We start from the raw sequence: 27,276 nt of genomic DNA, 5'->3' as shown, positions 1-27,276 counted from the left end.
GTGGAATGATTCTTTGCAGCCTTGATATCATCATCTCCAGCTGCTTTCGGTCCAACCACTGTCTTTTAGACCTTGCAAACCACTGGGGAAGTTGAATGGATCTGGTCCCCACCCCACCCCCAAGCACTGCTGATCTTGCTCTTTGAGATTAATCTTGTCTTCTGCAAAGCCAGCCCTGGGGTTACTTTGGGGTCTGTGGGTTATGCTCATGCATTGCACAAAGCTCTCCTGTGTTGTGCAAACTCAGAGAATTGAAACGATGGAGAAAACCATGTTCCGTTAACTATGGGTCAGCGTTGTGCGAATACAGCCGGTAACTCATAAGTTTAGCCTCCAGGGAGACATAAAAATTTCCTTCAGGCATTTATCAAGAAGAATGAAAGGAAGCTGCCTATGAGAATCCTGATTGTGCGGTAATCCTGTGCTGGTTGTCTGTGGCTCTGACTGTTGCTGGCTTAGCTTCTTGTCCAAATCTAGCCACTGTCATTAGTAAACCCTGGACAACCCTTGTGCCTATTCCACAACCCTTCCTTAAACAACCCACAGCTTAGTGTGATGCACAGGCCAGATTTAGAACCATGTGCATTCAATGCAGCCTCAGTGCAAACTCTCTTTGGTGGTGGTATGCTTGCGGGTGCCTTGAGCTGAAGCTTTCTCTCTCTCTCCCTGTGTCTTTGAACCCCCCCCCCCCTTTTTTTTTTCCTCCCAGGAGAGTGAATAACTCAATTGCCACTGGAAGCCAACATGAAAATTTTCAGGTTCGAGAATATATATGGTGCTTTGGTGCAGAAATTACTTGGCACCTGTTGTTTTCCCCTCTTTGATGGATCTTCATGGGCTGGAATCAGACCTGAACAGGCAGTGGAAAAACATAGGAGGGTCACAAATGGAAGATGTCATTATCTGAATAAGCTGTTAAGGTTGCACAGCCTAAGGATAGACCCCGCAGCATCTAGAGATTTGTTGCTTGCATCCTGTTCAAGGACCCTTCTAGATTCAAGAAGCTGAAAAGATAATGCTGTCCATCATGTTTTTCAGAAAGTATCATCCTCTCCATTTTTCCCTTTCTTAAAGAACCAAGAAAAACAACCATCTGACTGTTTTTCTAATTATAGCGCTGCATCTTTGAATTTTAGGCACATGTTCAGAGTAGCTTAAAAAACAGCCCAAAGGAGCTGTTTTGGAGCGTGTGCAGAGAGTCTTTTGTTCATGTTCCAAAGCTGTCAGGCGGGGTGCGGGGTGGAAAATCTTCTGCTAGCTGACTTAGCTGGGCCCTCTACATCTCCATGAAGATCTACCAATTTTTGAGATGGCTCTATTTCTGTAGTATCACTTATGAAATATGGTTTCAGTTTACAACTTGACCTATCGCAGAGGACTGAAAGGTGCTGGTGGCAAAAAGCAGGTTATGTTGGTTATGGAACCTCCATGTTAAAAAGCAGTACACCCTGAATTCTCCTTCCAACCCCTTGGCACCTGGACTATCTAAACCAGTGTTTTTCAAACTTGGCAACTTTAAGAAGTGTGGACTTCAACTCCCAGAATTCCTGAGCCAGCATGGCTGGCTGGAGAATTCTGGGAGTTGAAGTCCACACTACTTACAGTTTTCAAGTTTGAAAAACACTGGTCTAAATTTACCGAGGGAGTAAGCAAAAGCATTTTACAACTCAAGTGACAGAAAAGACATTTCCACCTTCCCTGTCTCTATGGAAAGGTTTCAGTCTGAATCAAGCCCTTGTGTGTTATTTTAACATAACTTTTCAAAAGAAAACCACATTTAACTTTTGGGTGTGGCGTTCCAGGAATTTTGTGCTATCTTCCAAGGGAATAGAGAAAGCAGCAACGGTGGCTCAGCAGTAGCTGCCCTTCAAGAGACACTGCTTCTGTATGGAGAGGCTCGTTCAAGCTGTTATAACCCATAGCTGCTTCTGGAGTAATCCTTGGCTACTTTCTTTGATGTTTTAACGATCATTGGGGTTGCACATTGAACTGCGCCAGGACAGGGATGTATATGCTCTTGCACCTGATTTTAACAGTTCCCAAGGCTGCCAAATTCTGGTTTCTGCCATTCTGAGGTGGGAAATGCCCAGAAGCAGTATTGCAAGCCCTGAAAGGAGATTTCATTTAGTTTTAAAACAAAGGGGAAAGAAATTCAACGTGTGTGTGTGATGTGAAAAAAGCTGCTTGTGTGTGTTTGTATGTGTGTACGGTGGGGGGGGGGCTGTGCAGAGAAAGATTTATGGGACCTTTCCCACATTGCATCTTTGCTCCACCTACTGTGGCTTCAATGCACCATGTCAAATGCAAGTAATAATTTCCAGGTTGCCTCTCCCTGCAAACTCTGAACACAAAATTGTGGTTTACTCAGTTAACATGGTTAAGCAATTAGTTGTTCACACTCCATGCTTAGAGGTAACCCAAACAAATCGCATTTCATTTTAGCTGGATTTATAAAGCAGGTTGACATCCCTTTTTTTTAAAGCTCTCCAGAGTTCCTGCTTGGCGTGGCATCTTGCTGGTGGTGATTCCGTTTATCTGCTTTGGATCTCTGAAAGTTTTTCCAGGCTCTTCTTTCAGCTCTGACATTCAGCCAAATTCCTCTTTGCTGTAGCTTCAACTCTGGCAGCTAGCTGTTAAACGTTAAGGATAGCCTTATTATCCCTGGAACACTATTGACAGTGGATTAGCAGCCGTGTTATAAATAAATGGTTGGGCTGAATTTGCACGTGGTTTGCTAGCGTTTGTGTGCTTGAAACAGGGAGTGGGTGGGAAAACTCCTGTTTGCCCCTAGAGTGAGCTGGGCTGTATTATTGACACACTACATAAATGCGTGCAGTGGCCTTTCAAAGAAGGGCTGTAGCTGGCAGTGAAACAAGCATGCAGCTGATCCCATCTGGAAGATCTGTTGCTGGAGACGAGGGATCTGCAGATCAAAAAACAGAGGCATGTGTTCCTTCTGCGGGGTGATCTTTCCACGAAGCACTGCTCAATTAGAGTTTTCAGTTATCAGCGTTTCTCAAACTTGGCAACTTTAAGGTGTGTGGACTTCAACTCCCAGAATTCCCCAGCCAGGAATTCTGGGAGTTGGCGTCCATACACCTTAAAGTTGCCAAGTTTGAGAAACAATGCTCTAAATGAAGGTAACGTTTGGCGGAATATGATGTGATTGTTGCAATCTGCTGCACAGAATGTTAGGCTTGGAGCGTGTTTTGCAGCTCAGCAGTAAAACTCACTGGATAATTTGGGGCAAGTCTTCCTCTTGCAACTGGCCTACCTTACAGGGTGGTTAGGAAGAAGCTTGAGAGGCTGAATGGAAACCTGGTTCCTACATGGTGTGAAAATAATAACTCCGTTTCAACCTCCTGTTGGAGGAGATGGGCGGTGATTTAAATTTAAATAAATAAAAATAAATAAATGTTCTCTGGGCCCAGAAAACTCTGCCAAATGAATGCTCAAAGGAAGGCACGTGTTCCTTTGTGGCTTTTATTTGCAAACGTGGTACATGCTTAAATATTTGGTACATTATGCCAACCAGGTCCCTTTTAGAAGGTTGGTTCACACAAGAATGTCCGAGAAGAGGTTGAACTAGACCAGATGGTGAACAGCGTAAATCATGAAAAGTTTTGAGAATGGCAAGATGGCACAAAAGCTCTCGGTGTCATTGATAACAACTGGCCAAGAGGTAGAGCACTCTGCTCTCTGATGCTGATCTGACACCTGGGGATCCAAGTGAGATTGTCGCTTGGCTACAAAATCCAGCAGGTCACCTTGGGCCAGGTGCACTCAGCCTGAGTTATCTCACCAATCAGAAAACAGTGCAGGTGAGAGGCAAGAGGACGGCTTGGGCTGCCCTGCGCTCCTTGCAGGGAGAAGGGGTGGATGGGAAGAGAGTGGATGAAGGAGCCACACATTGACACATGCAAGCTGCTTTTGAGGTATGCCTGCCTGGGCGCATGTGAACCAAACCTCACTTGCATAGGGCTAACTGAAATCCTATCAGCGTTCAAGAGGGTTTGAGGCAGTGTTTTTCAAACTTGGCCACTTGAAGATGTGTGGACTTCAACTCCCAGCAAGGCTGGCTGGAGAATGCTGGAAGTTGAAGTCCACACATCTTCAAGTAGCCAAGTTTGAGACACACTGGTTTGATGCATCGTTGGGAGGAAACTGTGGAATGGGATTGTACTGGATCAGACCAAAGAACAGTTTAGTCCCTGGTCCTCTTCTTCTGCTTCACTGCAGCTCCTTGGGATCAAATTACATCTTACTTTGGAGATTTTGGATCAATTCCTTGTGTCCTCCCTCCCTCCCTCCCTCCCTCCCTCTCTCTCTCTCTCTCTCTTTCTTCCTCTCCTTCCATCCTTCCTTCCTCTGATTTGAGTCTAGACAACGACCTCTGATGCATTTTAGTTTTGGAAATGTGCACAGCAGGATCTGTTTTCCACTTGTAGGAAGCCGGTAGGCGCAGCCCGTGCTGTGTAGCGCAATAGATGAGCTAAGCAATGTGTACGTAATGCCTGTCAGACCTCTGAGGTAGGCCAGGCCAGGCCAGCAAATAGACTGCATGAGCAATCCTGGAACTCTGCTTTCCTGATAGAGGCTGGAGGACCACAGTCTTGAAAGCCTGACAGCATTCTCCCTCCTTCCTAGACTCAAGGAAGTTTAGGTGGAACTAATCTGAATTTCTATCTAACGTTTTGTTTTTCTCTTGTCCTGGGCTCAGATCATGTTCTGCTAATTGCCACTGCATCATTTGCCCAAGGCCATCTCTGTGGTCCTTTGCAATACCTGCTGGAGGGCTGGGCTGGCTGGCTGCTTAGTTGGGGGCCTGCCCGATAAAGCAACTCATGTAAAGTTGGCATCCATTGGCTAAGTGAGACAGCTGGCAACAAGTGAACACTGACTTGGAAGGAGAAGAACAGCCGGGGCACTCCCATCTCAGCTTCCCAGAAGTACTTTTCATCTTTCATGGGTATCATTCTGCAACCTGGTCCTAGTGCCTGAACCCCATCATTGCATGGGCCAATTCTCACATTGGGGATTATGAGAACATGTCACAAGCACTCTCAAAAAGTGGCTGACATGGTGAGCACGCCCAGGTGCAAAACATCTCATTTCCCAGAAGGCAAATTCACGAGGATGCTTCTCTGACCACTTCCAGACCTCCAAGTTGCTTTCTCCCACCCCTGCTTGTCTTTATCTTCTCTAAAGCAGTGTTTCTCAACCTTGGCAACTTTAAGACGTATGGACTTCAACTCCCAGAATTCCCCAGCTGGCTGGGGAATTCTGGGAGTTGAAGTCCACACGTCTTAAAGTTGCCAAGGTTGAGAAACACTGCTCTATACCCACCCAAACGACATTCTGGGTTTCTACCACTTTCCACTGTTTTATACCCCAGGATGAAAGATTATGCTGAAGATGGATTTTGTGTTTTGTAACCAGCCAGCTTCCCCCTTTTTTAAAAAAAGAAAAAGAATCTTGGAAATATAATTCCACTAAGTGAATCATCACACCTGGGGGTGTCTTAATTTAGTATGGGAACAGGCAGCAGGATTCAAGCTTATCTAGAAGGTGGAGTTCTCTGTTCCAGAAGATTCCCAGTCTCATATTGGTAGGGATGGTCTGTATCCATGCAGATGCCCACTTATTTGCTTGCTTTCCTATATGGAGAAAATAGCCTGAATCCCGGCCCTGGGAAGTGATTTGGGGACATCAGCTTTTCCCTGCAGCTCTCCAGAGATCTAGTAAGTCTCAACCTGCGACTTGGAACTGTGCACCCAGCCTGCGGTTTTAGTCTGCCAAGCATCCAGAGCATTTTATTTCTGATTTCTTTCTCTCCTCATTAACTCCCTCGCCCTTTTATGTGGAGCTTTGGAGAAATGTGGCGATGGAGTGAATCCTCCAAACTCTTTCCTTCAGAGTAAGAGGAGGATCTTTAGAAAGCAGTGCACGGGGGAAAAATCTGGAAAAGGCTCTGCTCTCCTGCCATGGAGAAAGGGCAATGTTTGGGACAGTCTTCTCTGTGCCTCCTTGGTCCAGCTGCTGCTCCTCCCTTGGGTTGACACGTGAGGAGGCTGGTGACCTCACAACGGCTGCCGTGGCAACCGATGATGAAGTCATGAGCCCAGCAGCCGTTCTTGGAGCAAGAGGGGGAGAAAGCTGCTCAGGAACCGAGCACCTGGATTTTAGCTTGCCAGATGTGCACCCAGGGCTGTTCCTTGGGTGGCTCTAAAACCTCACTCTCTGCCCCAACCTCTGGTTGGGAATTCTTGTTCCCCCACAGGATGACACTTTCCCTGAGGAACCTCAGGGGGCCACTCGGTTGGTGACGAGTCCCCATGTCCATCTGAAGAGGGTTTCTCTGCAAGGGGAACGTTGAGCATCCAGAACCCACAAGCAGCAATGCTAGTGAAAGAGTACCGGATCTGCATGCCTCTCACCACCGAAGAGGTAATGGGCCATGGGGAGGTCTGGGCTACTGAAGCTGTGGGGAAGGGGTGGGAGGCCTTTTCTTTCATTTAACCAAACAGCCCTGGAGTCTTGTCTTCGCTTGGCTGGGACCTTTCTCACTGGTTTGTTGAAGGACAGTTATGAGCTGGAAATGCTGGGATTAAAGGCTTGGAGGTGGCCTGCATGTGTTGTTAGAGACTGGAGGTGATGGAAGAAGGAAGGAAAGGGGCTGGAATGGGCAGCCTCCTCAGCTTCTAAGCCGGGGGCAGCGACCAAAACTTTCAGGACTTCATGAGGCCACCTAAACTTTGCCTGCTCTTAATATCCTCTTTGATCATTGGCATTTGGAGCAGCCTCTCTCAATCTCAGCAACTTGAAGAGGTGTGGACTTCAACTCCCAGAATTTCCCAGCCAACATGTGAGCTGGGGAATTCTGGGAGTTGAAGTCCACACCTCTTCAAATTGTTGAGGTTGAGAAACACTGATTTAGAGGAAGGAAGTCCAACAATGTAAGTCCTAAAATAAGAGTATAATATAGTTAAGACACCCACCCACCTCTGCCCCTGGAACCTGGAAGGGAGATGTTCAGAATTGACTGGTGTGGGTATTGTCCACTTCTCTTCCTTGCCCATGACCTGTTGTGCTCATTCCTCCCCAGGTGTTCCATGCAGGCAGCAAAAGGGGTCAAATGGGAAAGAGGTGCAGCAGAAGCAGGCTAGTGGTCAGAGTAAGCTGCCTAATGAGCTGGAGGTGGGTGGGATGGAGAAGAAGCTGCAGCATGATGGAAGATCACCCACTGGCAAAGATAATGGGTCTTCTCCATTGGCAAGCACAGATAGCTAGGCTGGTAAATGAGCTGGCGGGGTGGGGTTCATCTGCCTATGACTCTAGGACACCATTTCTCAACCTTGGCCGCTTGAAGATGGGTGGACTTCAATTCCCAGAATTCCCCAGCCAGCAAGGAGAAGACAAACACACACACACACACCACTGAGCTAAAATAGAAACCTCTGTTTATTTGATAAGTCCCTTCTTAAAATGCAGAGCTCTCAGCAAAAGAGTCTGGATAACCCTTAAAAGATTCTCTTCTCCCTCCCAGAAACGTTTTCCATTTCCATCTAGTCAACAAACCTCTTAAGGCTGGTTTTGGAAGAATGTTCCAAATGTGAAACAAAGGCAGCCCTTTTGCCATCTAGTTGATGCCAGAGGCACTTCCAGCTGATAATTGATGAAGGTAGCAAGGCAGGATGGCAAGATTGTTTCTCAAGAAGCCCCTTTCTGGCTTCGATGGCCCAGATTCCAAATGATTTCTGCCATGGACAGTGGGGCAACTTAATATCCTTCATGCCTGGAGTTATCGGCATGTGTGTGTAAAATTGGAAAAAGGGTAAGGCAGGAAGTAGGAAAGCTGATGCCTTCTAGAGCTGTTGGACTTCAGCACCCTTGGCTGCAGCTGGCATGGCTGGTGAAAAGGACTCTATGAATTATAGTCCTGGCTGACGCCGTATTGATCCTATGCATGGTGAGAACGTCAGATGGCCAGACTTGTCAGGGCCAATGGACAGCATCAAGTCTTTCCCAGATCCTTCTGGAGCTGGCAAGAATTGAATTCAAGGATCTTCTGCCTCCAAATATGTGCTCTTCCCACCAACTGGACTCTCTTCCCAAGCTGGTGACTCTCAGGTGGTGAACCCCACTTGGGTGTGTAGATGACAGGACTTGGCTTGGGGATTCATGGAATGTGGGCCAGGAGAAAGGGGACCATTGATAGCCAAGACCTCCAGCACCTCTGAAGGCCTTTGATGGGCCAGATGCCTCCTCCCTTGGAGAAGGCTGAATGCAGTCAATCTACAGTCCTGCATAGGTTTTGTTAGTAAATCCCTGGGGGCCACATGAAGATAAAGTCTCTTGTATTGAACTGCATTTATCCATGGTGTTTTATTAGCAACAATATGGGCATAACATGCCATTGTCACCATCTGGGATGTTTTGTGACTTCTCAGTCAAGTCTACAGCTCTGCAATCTCTTAGTGATCCTAATGCAAAGGTTAACAACCTGGATTGTGATCAAGGCCAGGCTTGAATCTGGTTAGCTTCCAAGTCCAGAAATCTACTGTGGGGTGTTGCTTCCCACTCTGCTAAGATCAGGATGTTGAGTTTTTTTCCCTGCCTGGTAAGATGGTCCCTGCAAGTTCCTCCGTTATAACTGAAGAGACCCACCCCTTGGCTGGTTCACAGGAAGCCAGAAATGTATTTTGCCCTAATTCACTTTAGGGGGAAATTGGTTGTAGATGGGAAATAGTCCAGTTGCTAGACTTATTGCATCTCCATCCCTTTCTTTTTAATAAATTTTGCTCAAGAGACTCTGCAAGAGTCATGCTTGGAAAAGGAATTATGTTCAGTTTTAGGCAGAAACCGAAGAGTCTGAGAGGCAGGACTTGTGGAGGACACTTAGGATGTGTCCCTCTGGGGTAGAACTGTAACAAACCTGCTTCTTTCACCTGTGGTCCTTTGGTGCCCCCACCTCCTTGTAGAACATGGAAAAGAGGCATTGCATCCTTTGCAGTTAAGCACTGGAAAACCAGCTGTCTGCCTGATCCTCTTTCTCCCCAGTGTAGACGATGCAGCTTGCTTTCTGTTGGTCAGGGCACCTGCAGTCCAAGAAATTAATCTCAGGACTTTCCAATGTTTGGGTTATTCCAAACTTCAAGAATTCTTTGGAGAAGGATCTCTATTAATACAAGGAGGGAAGGAAGCAAAGAAATGAAACTGGCTAATAAATATGCCCCAACCCAACATCTTTGGGCTGCTCTTTCTCCATTGGCAACATGCCCTGTGCAGGAAATGAAATGTTGAAAGCATGGCATGCTTTTTGCTGGGGAAATCAAGGGCCTGCATCGTGTGGACATCAGTGGCAACAAGCCCGTTCTGTCCCAAGATGTTCTGAATGTGTCTTTGCCATGGGAGATTTAAAGACTCAGAAGTCAGGAATCAGGTTCCAACTGGGGGGTAGGAGCTGATGGCCTTGAAGCTGGCAGAAAGAGGGGGGCCTCCAAATTAAAGCCAGGAGCAAATGACCTTTTGAATCCCTCCACCAAATCTACAGAGGGGGAAATGAGAGAGAGACTCATGTTGTAGACATTTCCTGAAGGAAGAGCAATTCTCCAGCAGCTTCTGAAGAACATCACTCAACCACGAGGACAGGAACAATGTTGTTGAAAAATCCCTGGTGGAGCTGGAAAGTAGCTTCCTGCAGTCTTCCCTTGGGATTGAATGGAAGCCTGGGAAGCTGAAGAGGCTGGAGACCACTGGAGACAGGATTGTGTAATGAAAAACAAGATGTTCACATGCTTATTCTTTGGTTGCCCTGCCACTAACCCTACCCTCCCAAGGAGACTTCCTTCAAAATTGTCATCTCAAGATGTTTTGAAAGCAAATCCTCTTCCATTTGCAAGAGAACTTGTTTTCTTTGTGGTGTGATCATTTAATTATTCATGAGATTTCTAACCCATCTTGAATGCAGGAGCTCAAGGCAACATACGAAGTGTTTTCTTGTCGCATTTTCCCCTTAATAACTTGGGACAGGGTTTCTCAACCCTGGCAACTTTAAGATGTGTGGGCTTCAACCCCTAGAATTCCCCAGCCAGCCATGCTGGCTGGGGAATTCTGGAAGTTGCCAGGGTTGAGAAACAACTTCTTAAAGTTGCCAGGGTTGAGAAACACTGCCTTGGGAGCTGGGTTGGGTTGAGAGAAGGGGGGGGGGTCCAAAGACTCATGGTGGAGGGAAAACTAGAACTTGGGTCTCCCCACTCCTAGTCCAGCGTCTTCACCACTGCACCACCCTGGCTTTGAAACTGAGATGGGGAAACTGGCCCAAAGTCCCCCCGGGTGCTTCTAAACTAGAACATAAGTCTTTCCTCATCTAGTCCACCACTTCCATCATTTACACCAGTGTTTCTCAACCACAGCAACTTTGAGATGTGTGGACTTCAACTCCCAGAATGCCCCAGCCAGCATGCTGGTTGGGAAATTCTGGGAGTTAAAGTCCATACATCTTCAAGCTGCCGAGGTTGAGAAATACTGATTTGCCCCATTGGCCATCTAATGAGGTGTGTCCCAGGAAGGTTTTGTATGTACAGGCTGGAGCCATGTTACACTGTCTCCTCCTGACTCCCATTTCTCTCCCCTTCTCAGCCCATGTGTTTACTGTAGGAATGACAACAAAGGATAGAGTTGGAGGTGAAACACTGTTTTGCTTTGATCTCACTGGAAGCCAACCTTATTCCTCTTTCTAAATGTCATGCTAGAAGTTGGCATCAGAACATCACTAAAGCTATGGGGTGAGAGATTGGGGGGAAGCTGGGAAAAGGAGAGAAGTACACTGGACGTAATCAAGAAATAGCAGCTTGTTTCATAAAGCGTGACTCATCCAGGTGGCAGGAAATTGGGAAAGAGGCATTTCAAATCATTCAAAGAGGTTCCACCTTAATTTCTCTGCCTTGGAAATTCCCCTTGTGGTTTCCAAGCTTCTGTATTCATCTCCAACTAGCATTATCCCCAACGAGCATTAAAGAGACCTTACTGAGATTGGGGTAGTTCTTGCCAAGCTGAGCAGAGGAACCCATGAAAAGATTCAATTCAGAGACTTGATTCCAAGGAAACTTGATCGGTGTTTTGAGTTGAGTCAATATTCCAAAACAGAGTGTCGATTTCTCTCCCAGGGTCAGACCAAATTAGTTGTTTCAGGTTTGACCTGACAATCAGATGGCCCTTTGCCGAAAGCCCAAAGGCTCCCCAGCCCCCAAATCAAATTGACCTGATTGGGCAATCCAGATAGAATTCATCCAGCACTCCACATTGGATTGCCAATTTGAATCAGAGTCCCTCGGGGATCTGCGCTAACCGTCTGAACCTGATCTGATTTCGTTGGCAACCTGCAAGGAGTTGCAGAGTTACAGAGCTCTAAACCATTCACGCAGTTGTGCGGGTGTGTGCAAGGCACCAAAAGGTGTCAGTTGTGCTTGGAAGGTTGGGCCAAGACAGGCAGATTTGCAGAGGGGACCGTCAACCGAGATTTCTGGCTGGGGGGAGGGGGTGGGTGGGCAGGGGGGCACGGCTTTGTGGCATCTTTCTGCTCAGCACCAGAAATGTCAGTCATTCAGCTTCCTGCCTTCTCATGTGAAAGGCGTTCATTGCCGTGGCAGAGCTTAGCGTCATGGAAACTTCCTCGTGCACCAGAGGGAAACTGAAGGTATGTGGTGAGACAAGGAGAGGCCGCCAGCTCCCTCTCACTGGGGGTGGCCCCCATGTGCAACACTGAGGCTTTGCCAGGGCTCCTCAGTTTAAACTTTGCAAACTCTGTGCAAGAATCCCCAACGCATACCCCGTGGTCTTTTCCTTTTTGGCAAGCATTTGAACTTCACAAAGAAGACCGACTTGGTTCCAGCTCCATGGGGGAAGAACCCTGCCCTCTAACCTGTTACAGGTTAGATCAATGTTTCTCAACCTTGGCAACTTTAAGACCTGTGGACTTCAACTCCCAGAATTCCCCAGCCAGCATGGCTGGCTGGCTGGGGAATTCTGGGAGTTGAAGTCCACAGGTCTTAAAGTTGCCAAGGTTGAGAAACACTGGGTTAAATCCTAGTCTGGAGATGGGGTGAAGCACAGGACTTGAGTTCAAACAGGGGAGTGCAGCTCAGGATATGGATTTGTGGCCCGCCTTTCAAGAGCAGGAAGGTGGCCAAGGGTTTAAGGGTGAATGATATGCAGAGGTGAACTGGTGCCAAGCAGGAATGATGTCTTGGCGACCACTTGGTCAGCTCTCAGAGGGCAGGCAACTCAAAGCGGGCTGAAGAACAGAAGACCAGGTCAAGTCTAGTGCTTCATTAAATGCCTAACACTAGGGCAACAATAAAAGGCTGGATCAATAACATTTGCAAGTCCATCCACGTGGTTTGGAAAAAAACATTTTGCTTGCTAATCACCAAAAGGGAAAGACTGCCATTCAGAGTTCTTTGTGCTTTGATTAAAAAGCAAAAGGTATTTCCCCCCCCCTTGGAAAATATCTTGCCCACATCTTTCAAGGGCTGGTTTTGGGGTGGGACAGGGTTGTCCTGGTCATGAGAGCAATTTTTTGAAGTGGATGTTTTCAGCAAAGTGCACATAAACTCATTTAATGTTAGGTTACATGCTTTGAGTGCCAGGGCCCTAGGATTTGGGGACGCCTTGCTTGCAGTGTTGGACATCCTGCATGGATGCGCATGGTTGGACATTTGCGGAGGGACTTGAGAAAGGCTCATTTGTGATCCCTGTTGATTTGGAGTTTGGTGTCATGGTTAAGGCTAGAAACCGGGAGTTCTAGTCCTGCCTTAGGTGCAAAGCCGGCTGGGTGACCTTGGGCCAGTCCCTCTCTCTCAGCCCAAGAGCCAATCAGGCGTGGTATGAGAGTTCTAGTCCTGCCTCAGGCACAAAGCCAGCTGGGTGACCCTGGGCCAGTCACTCTCTCTCAGCCCTAGGAAGGAGGCAATGGCAAACCACTTCGAAAAACCTTGCCAAGAAAACTGCAGGGACTTGTCCAGGCAGTCTCTGAGAACCGGACACGAGTGAACGGATTGTTGTTGTTGTTGTAAAAAAAACCTCCTAGGGCCCCTGCTGATCCCAGGTGTAACCATGTCTCTGCATGGCACCAGGGAAGCTGAATTAGTGCATTTCTCCTTTCTGCTGTGGGGAACTATCATGTTACCATTCTCAACATTCTGTGCATGGTCCTCACCTTGCATTGGGTTTGGATGTTTGCAGCAGCCCCTGATCTGTGAAACAGACTGGGATGCAGAAAGGCTGGGGTTCTTAAACTGGGGTTCCTTTGAGGATCCATGGGTAGATTTCAGGGGGTCTGTGAACTTGGATGGGGGGAAAAATTGCAACTTTATTTTCACACCCACACGCACATTCTCATGTATGTATGTATGTATGTATGTATGTATAAAATTTATATTTTTATTTATGTTTATATTTCATATTTAGTCACTGCCCATCTCAAACAGCAAGATACTGTATGCTGCCCAGCTCCGAGCAACTCTGGGCAATTATATTACATACATTACTATAGTACCTATTTGTTATTTTAAAAATATTTTAGCAACTACTTGAGGATAATTGGGCTCTGTCAGTTCTGCAGACTCGCCAAGCGGTCCGTGGCACAAAAGGGGCTAAGAACATCTGGTCTTAAAAGGCCACAAGGCAGAAGCAGCCATAGTGTGCAACCCACTAAGGCCGGTGGGGCACAGCTGGCACAGGAAGGAGAACATTGGCAAGACGGGGGAAATCTTGCTAAATCTTGATACCAAAGTCAGATCACAGATGGCCCCAGGTCGTTGTGTCTCTAGGGCAGCAGAAATCTCCCTTGGTGCTCACCTGGCTTCCTGTCCTACCATAGGTTATTTCTTTCAATGTGTTGCATTTGAACAATAAATGAGAAATGCTGCTAGCATTTAAAGCCACTCTTTCAAAAACAATCTCCTTCCAGCTCAGCTCCACTTCTGGTGACTTGGATGCATCCATGTAGTTTTCCTAGGAGCAGCATGGAAGCAGGTTGCCATAGTCATCTTTTGGGATGTGTTTTTTCCACTTTCCAATCTAGATTTCAGTCTGGGGATTTCTTAGTGGTCCCCTTTCAAGGACGAATTAGGTCTGACTCTGCTTAGCTGCTTGACATTTGCCATGATGATGATGATGATGATGATGATGATGATGATGATTTATAGGATTTCTAAGGCTGCCAAAGTAGAGAAGCTCAAGGCAACTTGCAGTTAAAAACTCAAAAACATCAAATGCAGAAATAAATGACATTTGGGGGAAAGTGTGTTAAAAAAAACAGAGAAACCCCCCTCTTGGCTGCAGGGGCACTCAAAATTTCTAGCAAAATCACTTTCTTTAACAGGTAGTGGCTGTATTAGATTTCCCAAAATTCAAGGTGTCACAAAGGGTCTGGAATTCTTACGGCCCAGTTGACATCCTTAGTAAATAAAAATGGCAGGGAACATTATTCTTTTGGAAATGGTTATTTGGAATTACTTTGGAAATGTGCTCACTGTTTAAAGATAAGGAAAAGGTGACAAGAAGCAGGATAGAAAGAGTCTTGACGCCTTTGAACTTTGATGTTGTAGAAGACTCCTGAAGATACCATGGATAGCCAAGAAGACAGATGGATGGGTCATCAAACAAATCAACCCAGAGTTCTCACTCAAGGCACAAATGACCAGGCTCAAATTATCCTCCTGTGGACTCATGGAATCCTACAGGCAATGGTTCTCCCTGGGATAGTCTATGAAAGCACAAGTTGGACTTTGATGAAACAGGAGAGAAAGAATATTGACACTTTTGAACTTTGGTTTGGAGAAGAGTCCTGAGAATACTGTGGACGGCCAAAAAAACAAACTGATGGATCATTGAACAAATCAACCCAGTGTTCTCACTCAAGGTGCAAATGACCAGGGTCAAATTATCCTACTTTGGACACATGATGCGAAGACCAAGCTCTCTGGAGAAGGCTCTGATGCTGGGAAAGGTGGAAGGAAAGTGAAGGAGAGGATGACCAGCAGGAAGAGGGATGGACTCAGTTACAGTGGTGATGAGTGCACCACTGGGAGGCTTGAAAGAACGGGTCAGGCATAGATCGTTTCGAGAAGACCTATCTATGTGATCACTAGGAATGGAAAGCGACTTGATGACACAACAGAGCTCCAAGGGTGGCCAGCAGCATCTTTCCTTAGCTTATCTTCTCTTTTCTCATCGGCTGGCCCATTTCCCCACAAGGGAGTCCTTTTGCAAAGAAGCCAGCCTTCCCAGGCAGCCATTTTGTGAAAGAGCCCACGACATGCTCTCAAAATTCCCAGCATCCCCATTCATCCCCCCAAATGCTTTCCTCTGTATCAGGCAGAGCAGGGTTTGTCAAACCCTTGGCCTGATTTCTTACAAGATATTAGCTGAGGGTGGCAGGTAGGAGGCAGAAAGGTCCACGCCTTTCCTTTTGGCCAGCAGGGGGTGCTGTTGCAGACTCCCAGCTCTTGTCAGCATCTTCTGTGCTGCTAGGCAGGAAAGGCCGTTTGGCAGTGCAAAAACGTGGATAGTGAGGATCTTTTGGGAAGCCAAAATGTGTTTTTTCCGAAGTTGACATGGCCTTTTCTAAAGCAGATACAAATGTTAGGTAGTTGTGCGGCTCCATTAGGAAAAGAGCCTTAATAACGGCCAAGCACTCTGTTCCCCCGTGGGTCCCCGAAAGATGAATGTATCTCAGAACAGGTGGACAGCTTGTACTGCACCCGGAGCCGTTTTTGGAAGCATTGGCACATTGGCACATTTTGTTTTGGTACAATTAGCACCAGGTTCGTATTATTTGCATGCACGCGACAGACCTCATCACTTGCCTGCCCAGATGCCTGGCTGGGGCACTGTAATCCTTCAGGCCCTGCAGCCCTGGGAATCGAAAATATCTTTAACCTGTTAAGGAAGGAGATTATTTGCACAGGAGTGGAGTCCCTGTTTTGTGTGCTAGAAGGTCTGGCCTTCAGTTTGGGGTTCTCGTGTTCAGAAGGACCAATGGGCAGAAAGATGGCTCCTGGGATTACAGCACTGGGCTTGGCTTGACTTGTGCCTACATAACATGCCACCTGTAAGGTAGCTTTGCTGTGGTTTCCCAAAATACATGCACATGGTTGCTTGCAAGTGATTCTTACTCACCACAGGCGACTAGCAGCCGAGCAAGCCTGGCTCCATCCAGAAGCAAATCCATCTTTCTCTATAACAGCTTTCCTTTACCAAAAGCTCTCTTAAACTGCCTCCCATCATCCAAAACCAGCTTGGGGGAAGGTGGTACCATAAAATGTTTCTCTTGCACCGGCAGGGTGTTGGTTCAGGCTTGGAAGGTGTTGCAGCTTGTGGAAAACAGGTTGGGGAGAAACTTGCCCTTTGTATCAGTTTTTTTGGGAGGGGTCATACCTCACTCCATCTGAACATCTCTCTGTCTCTTAATGTAATGGGTGGCAACTCCCCAGGTTTCCAGCCTTCTCCTAATGTGTGTTTGTTACTGAGCCACTCCCCACATTTAAATAGCAATGCTAGTCCTCATGATTAAGGGATAACAAACTGGGCATGCACTGGACTTACTGTCTTGGGGGCAAACAATCCCTACTGGTCTTCTTTCTGCTTTTTAATATCCTTTGTTTTGTGGTATATAGTTCCCCTTAATTCCTACGAAACCCAGAATATAATTTTCTTGGTTCTAGCACTGTAATTATTTATCCAGTCGCAACTCTAGGTATGCCTGGCATTCATGGACTAGAGAAGGACAGGATGGTGACTTGGTCAACATTTGAGAGCAGACTGAGAAAGTCACAGCCTTCCAAGCATCTTTGGACAAGAACTCTCATTATCTCCAACTGCTGGTGGTGTTAGGGAACCATGGGAATTGTTATGTAGGCTTTCTCTAGAACAATGTTTCTCAACCTTGGCGACTTCAAGCTGGGTGGACTTCAACTCCCGGAATTCCCCAGCCAGCATGCTGGCTGGGGAATTCTGGGAGTTGAAGTCCACCCAGCTTGAAGTCGCCAAGGTTGAGAAACACTGCTCTAGAAGGAACTCAGTGGCAGAATAGAAGTTGAACAAAATCCTGGAGCTTTACAAACATCATATTTTCACCTGCTGAGCCACACAGTTGCAGAAGCTCCGTTTCCTCTCCCCGATAGGCCCTTTACTGCCATGAGGACTAGAAACTTGTCCTTGAGTTTCCCTCTTTTTATTCACTTGGGAACTGTGGCCTGTGCTGCACCTGGGGGCAGAGAAGCGAAAGGCTCAAGAGCAGTACCTGCCGGTGCGGCGGCGGCTTCATAAAGCGTGACTTTTTGATTTCTGATACATTCTTCTTTGCCTTCAGCTTCCTGACTCAACCCTTAAGTTAAATTGGGCTGGGAGGACTCCTCGGAGTAGCAGTCGTGGTGTTACTAGCAAGAAAGGGGATGCTGACGCATTCACACTTCAGAGAAAGCTTGCAATGTTTTGGTACGGAAGGCCAGAAGTTCAGTTTCCCTCATCGGCATCTCCAGCATCAGGCTGCTTTATATTATCTTTGCAAAGTTCAGAGTGACTTAAGTAGGAAGCCAGAGAATGGCTGCAGAGTCTTAATGCCCCATTAATTCGATGAGTTATTTTCAGACACACACAGTCTCTCTCCCCGGACGGACCCACACACGTGTGGATTATTTCTCAGAGCCTATTTCTCGATGGCCTTTTTGCTCTCCCCACTTGGTTAAGACAAACTTCAAAGACAGCTTCTGCTGAAGCCACAGTTCATCTTAATATCTAAAGCTGGAGAAAGAGGCCAACCAGGCATGAATTCAACACGGGGCCATCGAAAATCAGATTTGCCAGCATCTCTGTTTCAGGAAAGCTGTTTGGATCTTTTGAAAGGCCAGCAGCACCCAAGTCTAGGGGCTCAGCCTGACCAGATTTGGAGGGATGAGCTTTCTGCTCTGCCCCTACACTCACTGCACTGGCAAGGAATTCAAACAATTCACACTAATATCTGTACTCTGAATTAAGGATGATTGTGAGACCCCCCAGCCTGTAGAGGGAAGCTCAGGACTGCCTCTTCCATGTGTACCCCAGTTACATCCAAGGTCCTGGGGACAGAAAACCAGTGGGCACAATCTTCCTGGTGTTTCAGCATGTTAACAGTACATAGCCTGCCTTCCTATCTCATGCTCAACACTGTGGCTTGTTTGACTAAGTATGTTGCATGGAAGCTGCTGGTGCTTTATTCCACAAACCGTGCTTAAACAAACCATAGCTTAGCACCATGTAGGAATTCAACCATAGAATCCGATTGAATTGGACTTTGAAGGTCATCCAGACAACCCCGCCTGTGCAGGGACTGACCGATTCAGGATCTCCATTAGGTGCTCTCCAGGCTGTGCTTGGAAACTTCTAACGGAGGAATCTCCACTGCTAAATCGGCTGCTCCGTGGGAAGTCTGTCCAAATTGTCGACGGAATGCTATTTTGGCCAGAGTGATTTGAAACATTTCCTTCATCATTTGAGGTGAAGGGGGGGCAGAAGAGAGATTTGACCATCCAACAGGGCAAGGTGTTTGGAAATGTTGGGGATCCTTGGCACAGACACCCAGAGCAAGCATCGGGCGATCAAAATGGCAACAGCAGCACGTTGATATCCGCCAAACAGCACATCATGTCAGGACATCTGATGCAAGGGGTGTCATTTGCAGTGGGATGTGCATGTCATCGTTTGAGCCCCTGCAGATGCCCGCGATCCTTAGAAGCAACGCAGGATCCCTAGCCCGCTCCAGACGGTGGAGGCTGCTGATTGACAAGGCGCCATCTGAGCAGAGTTTTTCAAAGAATGCTGACAGTTCAACCCAGAGCAGATAATGCGTCTTTGGTAATTAACAGGATGACAAGAGGCATCAGTGGAACAATGAAATAATGACTCTACTGGAGCATTGTCATCATCTTCCCCCTTCCCCCGCTCTCACATTATTTACTGAGCAAAAAGCCACATCAGTTTTTAGCAGGCTGACTTTCCAGGGGAGGAGAATGAGCACAGCCGAATCTCTGCTTTTCTCGGTGAACTTGGGGTAATGCAAAGACTTCTCTGTGTGTGTGTTTTTAATGAACTTCATTGAGATTTCAAAATACGATTAAAATACAACGTACAGAAAAGTTTGAGTAAAGAGCTAAAAGAAAAAAAAAACCAAAAAGTGCAAGGATAGCTAAGAAAAGATACAAAGGAAGTCACTTCCGACCTTTGTCAACACAGATATAAATGCATATTAGGATACCTTAATCTCTTACTCTTAACTAAACTTGAACAAACAATATTTCTATTAAAAATAGCAATATAATCATCAAAACCCCAAATTGTCATTTTTTTCCAGTTACAAGCAAATAGTCCAAGTAGAAACAAATCCAGTCACAGTATTTTCTCTTATCAATGCTATCAATTTTGCCATCTGCCAACTCTACTAATTTCACCATCCGTTCTTCCATTGTGGGAATTTGTGCATCTTTCCATCTTTGCACATACAAAGGTCTTGCTGCTGTTGTCATATACAAGGACCGAGTCCCAAATTTCAGTTTTTAGCAGGCTGACTTTCCAAGGGAAGAAAATCAGCACAGCAGAATCTCTGCTTTTTTTGGTTGAACTTGGGGTGATGCTAAGACTTCTGGTTTTGACAAAACACTAAACAGGATTTTCACAGATTCTGAATGTGCCAGAATCACAGCATCATTGAATGTCCTGTCGCCTAAGCTAGTTAACTTAAGCATGTTCCCTTAAAAAAAAGATTTGCTGGTTTTGGTGTTCGTTTTTGCTTTCCACCCTGTTCTTTTGGATGCTATAATTTCTGCCAAGTTCTTCTTGCAGCAACTTGCTGAGATGGCCCTAGCCAGCCGGGGATCATGCAAACTGATATTGCTGAAGTCCATATTCCATGTCCCCTGAGGGAAAGTGAAAACTCTTGCAAAGGAAAGCCTGCTAGCAGCTTTTGTTGTACAGGTGCATATTTTCTCAAACAGCACCCAAGATCGTTAAAAAGTGGAGGCGTTTATTTGACAGCTTGACTGATTGGTTTCAGTTCAGCCATCCCTAGAATTCAGCTCAGCATATTGATTTTCTGGCATGTGGGTGGAATCCACGTGTTCTGCTTTGTATGGGTTGAGCTTACAGGGTGCTAAACTATTATATACTTTAATTTGGGCATCGCTCTGTGGCCCCATCTTCCAGTTGGAATACCTGGATGAAACTTGCAGATCGGAGCCCAAAAATGACCTTTCAGAGGGGTTCTTAGAAAGCAGGACACATGAAATACAGGTGGTCCTCAACTTACAACCATTCGTTTAATGACTGTTCGAAGTTACGACAGCTCTGGAAAAGTGACTTGTGACCATTCCTTGCACTTACAGCCGTTGCAGCGTCCCTGTGGTTATGTGATCAATATTTGGGTGCTTGGCAACAGGCATGTATTAACAATGGTTGCAGTGTCTTGGGGTCATGTGATCGCCATTTGCGATCTTTCCAGGGGCTTCCAACAAGCAAAGTCAATGGGGGAAGCCATATTTGCTTAATGGTTGCATCATTCGCTTAACACCATGGTTATTCGCTTAACAACCGTGGCAAAAAGGGTAATAAAATCGGGCACGACTCACTTAACAACTGCACCGCTTAGCGATGGAAGTTCCAGGCCCAACTGCGCTCATAAGGCAAGGATGACGAGATGCTAAGGAAAACATTCTCCTGTCTGACCTCAAAGAATGTTTTCCTCCTGGGCCAAAATTCCTTCTGCTACTTTCAGCGCTTGTTGGTGGAGCAGGTGGGAGATTTATAACATTGCATAGAACCGTTTTTGAACATGGCAGGGCGCTAGTCCCTGTGATGGTTCTTGGGGCTGTAATAGCCAAGCTTTAATTCCTAAACCACTGGAGATGGGACCGGAACAGAACCAAGACATGGCAGCATTCCCGCCCTGGAAATCGTTCTTCAATCTGGAGCTTGAATCCATGAGAGAGGAGCACCTTCGGTTCGGACCCAGTGGTCTCCTGCATCTTCCTCCATCTTTCAAAGGTTCGGCTGCAGCGCAGCAAGCAAGCAGCTTCTGGAGCCAGAGCCCGGCTTGAGCAAACCTCCCCCCAGAGCTGGCGGGGCTCACGTGGGCTTGGGCGCCAGGCAGCGTGTTTAGTCATTCGCTCCTCTTTGCCGTGTGCCAGGCTAAAAGTAGTTCATTTCAACACAGCTGCTGCTTTTTGGTCGGAGCTGAGCAAACAGCCTCGGTTCGCACAGGCACAATTTGCTGGAGCCTGATCGCTTTCCGGGTGTGGATTGTGTTTACGCTGGGGAAACAATTCCCTTTGCGGGAGTGCTTTGGAGGAAGAGGCTCTCTTTGCAAGGAGATGCTTGCATTCAGGAAGGAACGCCGAAGGCCATCGTTCCCTGCATGATTTTTCTCGCCAGGGGCTTCCATTGAGCAGACAATTTTAGGGGAGGGTGATGCAGATACCAGCACTGGGAACTTGAGGGTTGGTTTAGGACAGGATTTCTCCTCTTAAAGTTGGCTGGGGAATTCTGGGAGCTGAAGTCCACACATCTTAAAGTTGCCAAGGTTGAGACACACTGGTTTGGGGTAGCGTTCTGCAACTTTCTCCAGACCCCTTTGAACTTCTGAATGGTAGTCAGCCTACAGTCCAAACATCAGAGAGGCCCAGGAGAAAGAAATGGGTTTGACCAGGACAAGTAATGCATTTGATTCTGTTTACATTAAATTTGCGAGAAATGCAATCTCTCGCAAATACGGCTGATGTGATTACTATTTAATCACTGCCCTCTTTTATTGCAGTTTCCTGAGCACTGTTGCTTTTTTATTTGGTTTTATGGATTTTATGATGTTTTATGATAGGCTTGTAAAGTGGCAGTGTGCAAATATTGGAAATAAATACACTTGGGGAGGAGTCCTTGGGCCCAACACCCAGTTTTAAGGTCAGATGCAACCCAGAGAGCATCAGGGGTGCTACTCCAGTGTAAGTGCAAGGAGACCTGGTGTCTTTTGCGAAAACTATATCACATACCATGATTTCAAAGCACACATAAATATGGAATATCTATACATATGAGATTGACAGATCTGTCCCTCTGTGTGGATATATATGTATATTATTAGATATAATAATATACATATATATTACATATAGAATATACATATAGAAGGACCACCTTCTCCCAGTTGTTTCTGCCCGTCCAATTCGATCTAGTGGGTTGGGTATGCTGCGGGTCCCGTCAGCCAGGGAGTGTCGGTTGGCGGGAACTAGAAGGCAGGCCTTCTCCTCCGTAGCGCCTGCCCTCCGGAACATCCTCCCTCCAGAAATTAGGATGTCCCCGACCCTGTTGGCCTTTTGTAAGGCCGTGAAGACCTGGCTTTGTGCCTGGGCCTGGGGCCTCGAGCGTGTGGATGGTCCTGCCTCTTGGCTGTTTTAACATCCACGCATTGCTCACTTGGCAGCCATGTATATTTATTTTGTATTTATTTTATATTTTAACTGTTGTTTTAATTGTTTTATGGTTTTATTGTTGTAAGCTGCCCAGAGTCACTCGCTGAGATGGGCGGCTATAGAAATCAAATCAAATCAATAAATAAACTTTAGGTTATAGAGTACTGTATTTCAATAGTAGCTGTTTTTAGGAAAGGCCACAGAACATGTGACATTATTGCTCTTGCTTGCTGGATAATTGAGAAAGCCAGAGAGTGTCAAAATGAGGTCAAAATGTGCTTCATTGACTATAGAAAGGCCTCTGATCATGTCAAGCTGTGGAATGTGGTTAGAAATCTCATTGTCTTCATGTGAAACTTATAAATAGAACAGGAAACGGTAACACAGATAGAACATGGTGAAACAGTCTGATTCCAGGTCAGCACAGGAGTGAGGCAAGGCTATCTGATCTCTCTCCATATTTATGCAACCTGTATAATTAATATATATTGAGGGAGCCTGGATTGGAAGAAGATAAATATAGCTTTAAATTTGAAGGAAGAAATATCAGTAACCTGTGTTATGCTGATGACGGTACTCTGATTGCCAAAAATGCAAGGATCTCCACACTCTAGTAATAAAAGTCAAGGAGTACAGTGAAATACTAGGTCTAGGATTAAAAATCATAATAGTGGCAACAGGTACAATGAACCAACCTTAGAATTAACAGTGGAGATACTGAAGTGGTGGATAGTAAAGGCAAAGGTTTCCCTTGACATTAAGTCCAGTCGTGTCCGACTCTAGGGGGCGGTGCTCATCTCCGTTTCAAAGCCGAAGAGCCGGCGTTTGTCCGAAGACACTTCCTCTGTGGTCATGTGGCCAGCATGACTAAACGGAATGCCGTTACCTGCCCGCCAAAGCGGTACCTATTAATTGACTCACATCTGCATGTTTTCGAACTGCTAGGTTGGCAGGAGCTGGGACGAGCAACGGGAGCTCACCCCGTCACAAGGATAGTTTCTTGGAAATCTTGGAAAAGATATGGGATGTGTCTATACCTATGAAGAAGAGAATCCTGCAGGCAATGGTTCTCCCTGGGATATTCTATGAAAGCAAAAGTTGGACTTCGATGAAGCGGGAGAGAAAAGTATTGACGCTTTTCAACTTTGGTGTTGGAGAAGATTCCTGAGAATATTGTGGGCATCCCAGGAAACAAACCGATGGATCATTGAACAAATCAACCCAGAGTTCTCACTTGAGGCTCAAATGACCAGGCTCAAATGATCCTACTTTGGACACACGATGCTGGACAAGGCTCTGATGCTGGGAAAGGTAGAAGGAAAGAGAAGAAGAGGACGACCAGCAGCAAGGGGGATGGACTCAGTTAACTTGGTGATGAGTGCACCCTTGGCAGACCTGAAGGGCCAGGTTGGGGAACCGATCTTCCTGGAAAAAATCTTATCTATGTGCTCGCTAAGACCGACACTGACTTGATGGCACATGATCAATTAGTAACAAGTCCTTTCATACTGAGAAGGGGAAAGCTCTGTTGGACAGAACTCACCATTAAAAAAAAAAAAAAGCTGTGCGCCCACTTTCCTCTGAATTCTGAAATAGTTTTTCTTATAATCCTTCCCCCAGAAGTAGAAGACAGAGTAAATACCATTGTTTTCATTTGCTTTAAAATTGTGGTAATTATAATGCTGCTATGGAGATAGAGGAAAACAGAATCCTTGCCACATTGTTTTATACAAACATTTTAAACAGATATGTGTCTGTGTATGTGTGTGTTAATTACACACAGCCAGGATAATGTTTACATCTTACAAAAAAAGGAAATAATTCTGAAATACAGATGGTCCTCTCTCTTTTCCAATCATAACATTGAATGTCCTAAGTAAGTAGCAAGTAAACTAATCAAGATCATGTTTTACCAGATAGTGACTCTCAGACAGAAAAAGACCAAACAGGAAGCTGCAGATTTAGCTGGTCCCTTGGAAAACTGCCGTTGTTGAGTGAAGTTTTCCATAGTTACCCAGGTCCACGGGCCTAAGCTATCTACACTTTGCTATTTTCCAAGACTACAGAAGAACTTAATGTGCTGCGTTCCCAGGGGGGTGTGGGGGTGGGGAGACCATAAAACTTACATAATTGTTGAAGGTGAGTTTAAACAGCCATTAAACAGTAGCTAGGATAGAGGAGGTCAGATCAGCTGGTTCTATATACTGTTTTGTGAGCAGAATTGAGGGGGGGGAGAGAATGTCCTAATTCACACATTGCACTAAAGTTTGGGGCCCTATCTACTCCTGGGGTGCTATGGAGACCCCAAAAGGGATATCTCTGGGCCACCCTTTTTTTTATCTCTGCTCTACATCGTGATGTTACTGAGTTCTGGTTTAGCCTGCTTTAGAAGCTGCTACTGATCAATTTTTTTTTTAGTACACTGTAATTTTATTGAAAGTTTTAAAAACAAGAGTAAAAATTAATACCAACTAAAATAGAATAAGACAGGAAAAAGAAAAAGGAAGAAATGAAAGAGAAAGCTAAAGTGCAAAAAGAAAAATAGAAGAAAAATAGAAAAGGAAGAAAAGAGATGTACCGTAAAGTGGCTTCCAATCTTCTCTACAGCAGTTATACATACAGTTGTAAATTTATCTCTTTCTCCAAAGTTACATTGTGACTCTCTTCTTTCTGTAATTTATCCTATCTAATCATCAAAACCATAGATCATAAGTTCTTTTTTTTCGGTTGTACGGAAAAAAGTCCATAAAGGATTTCCAGTCAGCGATAAACGTAGATTTTGCCTTTTCTCTGATCAAAGACGTCAATTTGGCCATCTCAGCAAGTTCCATCATCTTCACCAACCTTTCCTCCATGGTGGGTAGTGCTGAATTGTTCCATCTTGGTGTGTACAATAATCTCACTGCAGTTATCATGTACAAAAACAAAGTTCCATTACTTTTTTCCAACTGTTTGTCCATCAGTCCCAAAAGAAAAACCTGTGGTCTCAATGGTAAGTTAATCTTTAAAATCCTCTGAGTCAGTGTATGAATTGGAACCCAAAGTCCTCCAACTTTTTTACATGTCCACCAAGCATGATAAAATCTCCCTTCTTGTTGTTCACATTTCCAACATTGATTTGAAGTGCATGCATGCATTTTTTGTCTTTTCAGCAAACATTTTTGCATATAGTCAGGATCTGAGGGCCAGTTGGAATGACTGAATGCATAGTTGTCATACAGAATGTTGAATATCCATTCAGGATGTGATGTCGTAGTAACATTTAATACAGATGGGAGATTTGGAAGGAAGCACAGACTTAGTACAGGTTTTTTTTTATTATTTTGAGTTCTGCTTCAACTATTTAAGGCAGTGTTTCTCAACCTCGGCAACTTTAAGATGCATGGACTTCAACTCCCAGAATTCCCCAGCCCCAGCATGCTGGCTGGGGAATTCTGGGAGTTGAAGTCCACGCATCTTAAAATTGCCGAAGCTGAGAAACACTGGTTTAAGGAAACCAGTAAGCCATGGAGCAACTTATGAAAACATTATTGAAGAACAGCCTTTGCAAGTCCCAGATAGATTTGAGGAGGCTGTTTGAGGGGTGAGGAATCCTTGAAGGAAAAGTTTTTAAATCATCCTACAGAGCAATTACTTCATGCCTTATAATATAGTCTCCCAGATGTTGGCTCAAAATAAAACAAGGTGGAGTTTAAAATGGGTGCTTTTGAACTGCACATCCAAAGCGGATTTACAAGAAAACTGTAAGCAGAATAAAATATAATACTGTTTTCAAAACTCCAACAACCCAGGAAGGGGAGTGAGGTTAGGGAACCCTTTAAAATGGGTAGCTTTGGGAAACTTGTGGGCAAAAAACACACATTTGCAGAAACCCCCCATTGTGCTAAGCAGATCCCTGCCATGCCTGACTCGTGTTTGTGTGTGTGTACATGCATATGTGTATGTATGCGTGGGTGTCTGTGTGTTCACATAAGTAAAATGGGAGGGTGCTGCAAAGAAGTGACATAGAAATAAACTTTATGGCGAGAAAGCCCTGAGAACAACACAAAAGTGTTGGAGGTTTTTCCAATAAGTTAACAAGGCGGGGGGGGGGGGCGGAATAATTGTGGGAAAACCAGGAACAGACGGATGTCTTGCCTGGAGAGGCAGACATTTGGCTCTGACACCATTCTCCCATTCCTGCAAAAAGTATGTGCTCCACCCCGCCAAGCCCCCATCAGCCCTTTCTTAATTCTTAGCAATTGTTTGTCCTAGTGAGTCATTGTTTTCCACTCTTTGATCATCCGTTTGAGGTCCTCCAGATTTCAGTTTTGCTCCAAAAAACCGAATAAGGACCGATAATTCTACCTGACTCGGACTAGAACAGCAACCCAGGATGATGTTTTAAGTTGTGGATGGCTGGACCTTTCCTCTTTTCAAGCATTCTCATTTTGTTTCTTTTTCTCACTTTGATTTTTGAGCTTGACATCCAGGGACATCTGGGGGGACCCTGTTGACAGCCCTGGGGAGGCCCGGACTCAGGTCCCCCCTCCTACTGTGGAAGCTCACTGGTTGAATTGAGGCCAGTCGCTCTCCTTCCACCTGATCTACTTCATACGGGGGTGTGAGAAAAATTGGAGGAGGGAATTCAATGTAACTGACTCCTGTGGGAAAGGCAGGATAGAAGTCAAATTCAGGTAGTCCTCAACTTAACGACCACAATTGGGACTGGAACTTTCATCGCTAAGTGAGGCAGTCGTTAAGTGAGTCACACCAGATTTTATGACCTTTTTTGCCACAG

General features: G+C 45.7%; 1 protein-coding gene across 1 annotated transcript in view; it reads left to right on the top strand.

Moving 5' to 3' along the window:
* LOC134505512 (cytoplasmic phosphatidylinositol transfer protein 1-like) overlaps positions 1-27,276 on the top strand; it is a 55,232-nt gene that overhangs the window by 2,097 nt on the left and 25,859 nt on the right. Inside the window, exon 2 of the mRNA XM_063315251.1 lies at positions 6,281-6,447. Within this exon, the coding sequence (XP_063171321.1) occupies positions 6,400-6,447 (48 nt within the window). The 5' untranslated portion in view covers positions 6,281-6,399. The remainder of the gene's footprint in view (positions 1-6,280; positions 6,448-27,276) is intronic.

The sequence above is a fragment of the Candoia aspera genome, chromosome 14 (assembly GCF_035149785.1).
Source record: "Candoia aspera isolate rCanAsp1 chromosome 14, rCanAsp1.hap2, whole genome shotgun sequence".
NCBI lineage: Eukaryota > Metazoa > Chordata > Lepidosauria > Squamata > Boidae > Candoia > Candoia aspera.
Note: the sequence above shows the minus strand (reverse complement) of the source record. Positions and strands in the feature narration are given on the sequence as shown.